The following is a 9,454-nucleotide window of genomic DNA, read 5'->3' on the forward strand; positions in this document are numbered from 1 at the left end:
ATAAAGAGACTTTCATGGATACTTCAAGGTAGATGGATAGATTTACAATTTCTAACATTTTCTAAGTAAGTAGTTTTGCATAAAACATTCATTATGCTACATGGGTATTGTGGATTTTTTTTCTTTCTCAGTAAGAGGTAAATGACTGGTGGCATGAGTGTCTAAATCTTGGCATGAATGTCCATTCTAGTTAGCAGATGTTTATTCCAACATGGCCATTGGGTACCCAAAATCATCAGGCTTCTCAAATGACATTCTGCAAGATAGCAAAAATATATTTAAATTGTTTTAAAAAATATCAGAGCCAGTGATTCAAAAGTGACGTTAGGAAGACAAGGTAAAAATCTAAACTTCTATATTTTTAAATTTTAAGGCATTTGTAATTCATACCAAATCTAAGAATTGTATCTTTTATGAACAAAATGAATGCCCACTGTCATATAGAGATATGCTATCTTTTTTTTTTTTTCTTTTTGGGCCAAACCCGGTGGTGCTCAGGGAATACTCCTGGCTGTCTGCTCAGAAATAGCTACTGGCAGGCACGGGGGACCATACGGGACACTGGGATGCAAACCAACCACGTCTGGTCCTGGAACGGCTGCTTGCAAGGCAAACACCGCTATATACTGCTATCTTATTTTATTTTCCGGGCTATATACTGCTATCTTATTTTATTTTTCCTAATGTTGTATTTCTCATCTCAGGATTTTATATATCTAACAACTAAAATGCTTCATTACATATACTATTTCTTTATACCAAGTAAGTTTGTCCCAGGGCAAATAAAAAAGTAGGTGTATGCTCTTTTTTTTTTTTTTTTTAGTTATGTGATACTTGAAAGAAGTTTGCCTATTGTCTTACTCCTCCATTCTCCTAGTAAGAAAATTTCAGTACCATCCGCAGAAGATGGGTTTGGTGTTTTTAATGGTTACCCCCCTTCTAAATTTTCTCTAATTTGTCAATGTATCTATTTCATTGTAGCATATTATGTAGTACATATTACTTAATGCACCAAATGTAGTTTGGCAAAACAATTTTGCACAAGTAGAAAGCCTTATTTCATCAATCTATGTGAGAAATAATTGTGTCATTATAAATTTGTGTTCTAAAATATTTGTAAATTGGAACTAATTCATTAAATAAGAAATTATACAGTATCCGTGAATTTAATCTATTTTTCATTATTTCACATTTGGCACAAAGTTGATGGAAATTCTTTTAAAACCAGTAATAAATGTAGATTTCACTTTAAATTAAAAAAAATCATTCAACTACAATTATTGGTGTCTTGTATAATGAACAACTAGCAATTGTTAATCTATGTTTCTTCTAATTCAACATCAAGCTTTATATTTTTATTGGACTCTAAAATTAGTATATATTTTATGAATGGAACACTTCCAAAATCATTATTTAACTGAAATTCTCATGATGTAAAATTTAAAATAATACCATGTAGAAATAAAATTTATTTATATAAATATTTTACTGAAATTTTATATAAAGAATTTTACTAATATCAATAAATACACAAGGTTCTTCCAAATGTTATTTGCTATTTATGCTGATAAATAAATTTTATGTTTTCTTAAAAACAAATGTAAATACTTGTATTCATGTTTTTTAGTCAGAAATAGAATTGTTCAGTTTGTTTATGCCTATTTATAGTTTTAATGTAAAGAAACTATAGTAGTAGTTAAAGATAATTCTTTTTTCCAATGACCAAAAGTAAATTTTGGTGATTGTCATTTTGCTACTAATCTTATGCTTTCAGATGAATGCACTTATATACTAACAGAAAAGGTGAAATCTTACATGAAATTTAGGTGGCTCGGTATGTACTGGAGTGGTTTATTTTAAACTACCACTTGGTTATGTTCTCTGGCTTCTCTATTACACTAATGCTCTCCTAGCAAAGAAAGATTTAAAGTCTCCATTTTTCTTACACCTCTTTCATATGAATTTTTGGTATCACACCTATTCAGTATGGCTGTAGCACACAGAGTTGGTGTTAAATCTGAATAATATTTATTTATTATGTTGAATTCAAATTGTGTCTTCAAAAGATTTAAAATTTCATATGTACAATTTTGGGTTATCTTCTCGTCAATATTGGAAAATTTATTTTAGGTCATTTTAATAATAGAATTTTATCAATAAAATAATATAGAGATAAAGTCATAATGCAATGAAAGTTTCATTTTAAAGCACCAATAAAATTTCAATAATGTGCTTTCTAGTCCTAAAATTCTCTTATTAAGGAAGGAGCTATAATAAGCCTACAAATTATTTCCATCTGTTGCTACAGTGGTTTGGCTCTTAATTTTATACTTTTTATTCTAAAACTATATTAAACACTAAAAAAAACTTCTTTGCACTTCTAAATATTGTTGGTATTTTGCTGCTATGCAAATAAATACGTAAATTATGCACACACATATCTACAACATTGAATAAATCACAAGTTAGATTTTCTTAAAATGATCTTAATCTTATTAACATTATTCATAACATAAGAAGCAAGCTGAATAGAATTAATGAGGAAAAATAACTGTTATCTGTGGAAAGAGAGGATGTATACTGAGAAAAGCAAAATCATGAAAACCTTTTATGATGGTTTTTTTTGTGTGTAAAGATTTTACTTAATAATAATAGTGAAAATTCCTAAAGTTAAAAGCCTTTGATAGAAGCAGTGATCTTACAACAAACATACATAAAATATTGAAATTTAGATGTGTACGAAGTCGCGGCTTAACTTCAAATATTTACTGTCCTTTGTGTGACAATCTTAATTGTAAACTGAATGTGTATATGTTAGAAAATCATAAACTTATAGAAATGCTTATGATGGACTTATTAGCATGTGTTAAGGGGTTTCTTATTTTCTGACTAACATTCAGTATTTTTAATTATGAGAAATCATGTAACACAGACTCATGAATTTGGGGGCAGTGGAAATTATTTCCTTTGACTCTTTTTTCTGCATATCATCAATTTGCTTTTTACTCATGTTTCTTCTACTGTCGCTGTAAGCTTACTTGTTGTTTTTTCTTTCCTTTTCTTCATGCTGTCGTTTAGAGCCCTACAGAGAGACAAGTATGGGAGTAAAGCTAAACATTGCATATCAAATGTAATTTTTTTTAGTTCACTTTTATTGCATCACATATAGATGATGTAGTTATTAAAAACAGTTCATCTCACAATTTAAAACCTAAGAGCTTTAAATAGACTTATAAATATATGTTAATAGAGATTAGACGCTTCTGTTGTCTGATTCTTTTATTGTGTCGCATAATCAACATAGTTGTTAAGTCTCATGTAATGTTTGTGTGAGTTAAATTGTTTTTAAATTAAGCATTTATTTTTGCTAAGTAATTCATAAACATTTAATTTGTATCAGTGCATTCTGTTATACAAATATATGCCACATGCAGCATATCCACTTTATTTTATAATGGCTGTTTTCAACCTGAACCTAATGCATTGACAACAAAAATATTAAACACGTGTTTCAATGCATCAGTCACATTACTACAACCATCAAGCATATCATAGCACCTCTTCAGCAACAATCATCCATCACATATGGCCCTTTAAAAGACATTTACTTTTTTTCTGAACATTGTGAATTGTCTAAAAGATATTTTAGAACATGAAAATAAATTGCTTCACCCTATGTCTGTGATGGCTACTTTTTAATGCATCATATGTATTACTGTCTTAGAAAACTGTGTTACTTAAACAGAGTAAGGAGCAGAAATCCAAACGAAAAGTGGTATATTTGGACGGAATACAAATCAACTATGAACGAGTTCAATTTTAATAGATATGACTGCATCACAGATATAGAATGAATGCTGTATTTTCACAAGTTAGCAATGTATTGAGAAATTTAATAAAATTTTTTAATTGTTCTGTAAAAATATCCTTTCTTATGAGCATTGTTTAAATGTTTGTTTTTTAAATTTTGTGGTTTCATTTGAAGTGATTTATGAAACTATCATGTTTTAGATCATGGATTTCTGTTTATTCGAGAAAACGCAAAATCTTCAAGCATGTAGTCGAATTTATTTCACTGCAGCTGTTTTTTCCCCAATCTGTTTAATTTATTTTAAACCAAAAGTTTAATATGCACACAAAGTCACCACTCACTATGAAATGAAATCTTTATGCTGATACTATATTTAGGAATCAGATTCCTATTTTTACATACTCTTTTAATAGTTTTATTTAATCATCCTAAACAATCGCAAAGACAATATGAAATAGTGACAAAAGTACTTAAAACAGGAAAATTACTGCAAGTCCAAATATTTCTGTTTAGAAATGTCCTATGTGCAAACTATTTTGGTGTGCCATTTATTTGACTAAACATTATTTCATGAGTATATCATTCTCACAAATTTAACATAATCCTTTTGTGGCTTGTATGTAAAGATAATTTGTGATCTTACAAAATGATTTATAAAATTAACAAGAAACTACCTAACTTGTTTCCATTTGACCAGTGTAAAAAAAGGACCACAATAGAATTATGTTAATATATCTACTTCGATGTTAAGACCATTAAAAAAAACTAAAGGTAATGAATTATTGGATTGACTATGATGTGTGTAAATTGAAAGCCATGAATGAGTATGCCAAAAATTTGCATAATTTTTTAGGTTCCAAATAATGTCAGGCAGTGGGTATGTGGAATTTGCAAATTTATAGTTCTTAAAATTCTCTTAAAGTTTTACCTAAAATACTTTTGTTCATTTAAAAATTTTCTATTAATCACTCACCTATAAATGAACATACTTAGTAGCATTTTTGTCTCTAAGCACTTTATACATAATTGAAAGTATTAGCGATTTATATTTCATAGTTAAATGTTTTTGCTTTTGTGTTAGTGTGTGTGTCCTGTGGCACATTGGATATAAATGTCATAGTGTTTTGTAATCTTTTTCAGAGGGGCTTCTGAACAATGCCAGGGATACAAGTGTCATGGATACTCTACCACTGAATGGTAACCATGGCAATAGTTACAGCATTGCCAGTGGTGAATACCTGAGCAACTGTGTGCAAATCATAGACCGTGGCTATAACCACAATGAGACCGCCCTAGAGAAAAAGATTCTGAAGGAACTCACTTCCAACTATATCCCTTCTTACCTGAACAACCATGAGCGCTCCAGCGAGCAGAATAGGAATCTGATGAATAAGCTGGTGAACAACCTTGGTAGTGGGAGTGAAGATGATGCCATTGTCCTGGATGACGCCACCTCCTTTAATCATGAGGAGAGTTTGGGTCTGGAACTCATTCATGAGGAATCCGATGCTCCTTTGCTGCCACCAAGAGTTTACTCTACAGATAACCACCAGCCACACCATTATACCAGAAGGCGGATCCCCCAAGATCATAGCGAGAGTTTTTTCCCTTTGCTAACTAACGAGCACACAGAAGATCTCCAGTCACCCCACCGGGACTCTCTTTATACCAGCATGCCAGCACTGGCTGGTGTGCCCGGCACAGAAAGCGTTACAACCAGCACTCAGACCGAACCCCCGCCGGCCAAATGTGGTGATGCCGAAGATGTTTACTACAAAAGCATGCCAAACCTAGGCTCCAGAAACCACGTCCATCAGCTGCACATCTACTACCAGCTAGGTCGCGGGAGCAGTGATGGATTTATAGTTCCTCCAAACAAAGATGGGACCCCTCCGGAGGGAAGTTCAAAGGGACCTGCTCATTTGGTCACTAGTCTATAGAATATGACACCAAGTCAAATCAACAAGACCGCTCACACCAGGTTGACTATTCAGAGCTGATATAAGCAGTGGTCATCATGTGTGTACTCCTAAATCTTTATGCTTATTTCTTGAAAGACAAACTCTCAGACTTTCTTTCCTTTTCTCTCTCTTTTTTTTTTAAACTTGAATTTTTAGGTGAGCCCAAAAGGAGAGACATAACTGCTGAAATTCCTCTATGCCCTTAGCATTCCTGTCCTTGCCCCACTCAGATGGAGACTTCATTATGTTAATGAACGAGATATGAAGAAAATGGCACTCATTGTGGCCTTGTTGCATTATGTTGTGTTTGTTCTAACATCTCTGATGCTCTGTTGCTATCATGACATGGACCTGATTTTGAAAAGGCCAAAAGAGTTGTTTGAAATTAGTAACACTGCTGCATCTAGATCGGAGTGCTGCACAAACAAACATAAGAGTGAAGCAAAACTATCACATTGTGGGTTTTAGTCACAACCTGAATTTACCACAGTGAGAATAGCTGTGGAATAAAGAAAAAAAAAACAAATTTTAAAAACAACAAAATTAATAATGAAATGGAGGGGAATTCTAGAATTATATGCTAAATGCATATTTAATGATTTGCTGTATTAACTGATGACAAAACTAATGGCAGAGAAAAATTTGAACAATTTCTATGTAATGTACAGATACTAGCATTGCACATATAGTCTGCTTTCTGTTCCTCCAGAATTTGAGTCCTGTTAATGTAGTGGAAAAAAAAAAAAGAATTCTTTTTCTTTTGTGCTGGTCTTGCAAGTTTGTCTACCAGTAAGAGAGCAACGTTTCTTTCCTTTCTTCTTAGGTTCATTTTCCTCATTTTCCCCTTGTTTCTTTTTTTATTTAACTTTGCAAATAAATAAATAAATGAAACTATCACTTTATAAGAATCATTTTCTAGTAACGCAAACAAAATTATTTTTTACAAAAAAAAATAAATAAATATAGACTTCCCGCACTCTATATCTTTATCCAGCCAGAATATCTCAAAGAGCATTTTTTCTCCTTGCAAATTAGAGCAGGATGAATGTTTATGTTTACAGCTCACTTTTGTTGTAATGCAAATCAAATTTGGCAAGCAGTTCATCACTAGGACAGTAGCTATGATTCTAGAAGTCAAAAGGTGTCCATAGGACTAGCAGGGCTTCTGCATGTGAAAAAATGGTATCCCATAGGCGTTAAAGTGCCGGCTGCTCAGTCTCACCTCCAAGTGGCACCTAAACTATCAATTTTAAAAGGAAATTCACTCCCTTGTAGTCAAAATGGAAAGGTAAAGTTATTTTGAAGTGAGTTTTATTTTTAAATCAAATCCCTTCTGTTAAGAGAAAAAAAATTATTTATTTGACAGGATTTTAAGTAATGTAGGAATACAAGAGGTAAATTAGCAGTACATATAATTTTTTTAAATTTATGATCCATTTTGTATGGTCTCAAAGTTATGACCTCATTACTAATATTTGTTGTAAAAGTGAAACTTGTTTGCCAACCAATAAACAACTGATTGAGATTTAGAATATATTGTATTGATGTATATACTATATGATTAGTTGTTCTTTTCATCATTCTCGCCTTTCTTTTCTACTGTTTTCAATATACGAAATATGTTCATTTTTTTGACCCAAGTGAACTTTGCAAAAGAAATCAACCTGCCTAGACATATAACCTAAGCACAAAATTCTACAGCTTCTGCAGAATAAACCAGAAAAAAAAATATGATGGGCATGTATATGTTGGTGAAATCAGATGCAATACTTACATTCAAGTAAGTTAATTTGTGGGTTAATATGGCATGTTTATTAACCATCTGCAGTCCCTATCTTATCATAAAAGCCAACTTTAATCAGAGAATTAAGTTTGAATTTTTGAAAGGGGGAGAAGCCATACTTTTTTTCTCCTGCAAGCTTACTTTTGATATTAGAAATTTAAATTTACTCAACTGGCTAAAATCTGCAAGAATCGAGACAATTGGCAATGAAAGATAATTTAAATATCTGTTGTATAAAACAAATATTTTCCTACTATTTTTTTATTTTATGTATTGAGATGAGAGGCAAATCATTTAAAAGAAAGTTTATTGGTTTCCAATTACTGAAGAAAATTTGCCAGCAGTATTCAAGCATATGGAATTCCTGCTAGGACAAAGCTAAAATGATTTGCCAAATTACAGTTGTCTTGTAGTACATGATATCTTCTTTTTCTTAAAAGAAAAAAATATAAGCATCGTTCACATACAAATTCATTTCTTCAATTATGAGTAATTTAGGGATGAGCCAGTAGTTGATCCAAAGTTTTTTAAAAATATGCTTAAAGAAAATTTCAATGATGGGCCAGAATAAGCATAACTTTAATAACCACTTCTAGACATCATTTTCATCATTCCTTTTTACTCATTTGACTTCAGTATTTTATTAGTGTACAGATTTTCTTTAAGTAAATTTTAATGGTCAATTAATTTTTCTCATGCCACACTATGGTGGTTTTAGGTTAAATTATCTGATAGATAGGATACATATGGTAATAGTAGAATACATTTTATACTTTTAAAGTACCTTCAAGAACATAGAGTGGTTTGTGGATTATAAGTGTTTATGCCTATTTTGCCAATCCAATGGTAATATGTGAAAGTGACTATCAATAAGAAGTTAGGTTAACAGAACAATGGGGAAACTACCTCAGTTCTGCTTGGTCATGCTGATTTTTTTATATTACTCTCTGTTCATTATTTTTTGTGAGTCATTAGGTAAAAATTTGAGTCAAATAGCCTCTCATCACTACTTGGGATAAATTTGATAAAATCATATGTATATATGAATTCATATAGATAACAACATAAAAAATAACAATGTACTTCATCAAGAAAAGTATAAGATTTGTGAATGCTAATATATTGTAATGAAGTCCTTTCAGAAAGACATAAGATCTCAAAATTTTACAGTAATAAATTGTTTCCCCTAAGTTTTGTGAAACAATAATGGATGTAATAATGGATAAATGAGCTCACTGTGCACATTTCAATAGAAATTTGTGTACATCTAACATGTATTTCCTCAATCATTTTTATACTTAACAAGTTTCAAATATCTAAACTTAAATCCTTTTTACATCTGTTCTCATGTAGCTGTTGATTATAATTTTTAAATTTTTCTTGATCTTTACATCTATTTATTTTATATTGTCCATGTCAGATGATATCAATAATTTAATATTTGCATATTTACTATGTAATTAACTAATTTTCTAATAACTAATTTTCATGGAATAGACATTTTAATCATATGTGTGTATGAAATTATTTTGAAAGTGAAAGAAATGCAAATGAAACAAATCAATTTTTCCCAGGAAACAATATTTTAACATTTGACTCGTGAAACTTTTTCTTTAAAGAATGTTTTACATAACCTTTATCAGAACACTAGCTAAAAACTTCATTGTTAGTTAAGAAAATGTGTTGTTTTATAGTCCAAGTTGCTACACTATTAGAATTTAAAATATTGTAGTTGAATAATAAATTAATACAGTAAATAGTGATTATGACCCCCAAAAAGAACTGAAAAGGAAGCAATTATCTAGAAATAAAAATATAAGGAAAACATATAGTAATGACAGTAACAGAAATCCACTTAGCTTTGTAAAACAAATTTACAACGACTCTACATGAAAGTAT

General features: G+C 30.9%; 1 protein-coding gene across 1 annotated transcript in view; it reads left to right on the plus strand.

Moving 5' to 3' along the window:
* ADGRL3 (adhesion G protein-coupled receptor L3) overlaps nt 1-7,304 on the plus strand; it is a 558,496-nt gene extending 551,192 nt beyond the window's left edge. Inside the window, exons 24-25 of the mRNA XM_049790056.1 lie at nt 3,079-3,096; nt 4,952-7,304. Coding sequence (XP_049646013.1) covers nt 3,079-3,096; nt 4,952-5,751 — 818 coding nt within the window. The 3' untranslated portion in view covers nt 5,752-7,304. The remainder of the gene's footprint in view (nt 1-3,078; nt 3,097-4,951) is intronic.
* The last annotated feature ends 2,150 nt before the right edge of the window (nt 7,305-9,454 follow it).

Source organism: Suncus etruscus, chromosome 16 (assembly GCF_024139225.1).
Source record: "Suncus etruscus isolate mSunEtr1 chromosome 16, mSunEtr1.pri.cur, whole genome shotgun sequence".
Classification (NCBI taxonomy): domain Eukaryota; kingdom Metazoa; phylum Chordata; class Mammalia; order Eulipotyphla; family Soricidae; genus Suncus; species Suncus etruscus.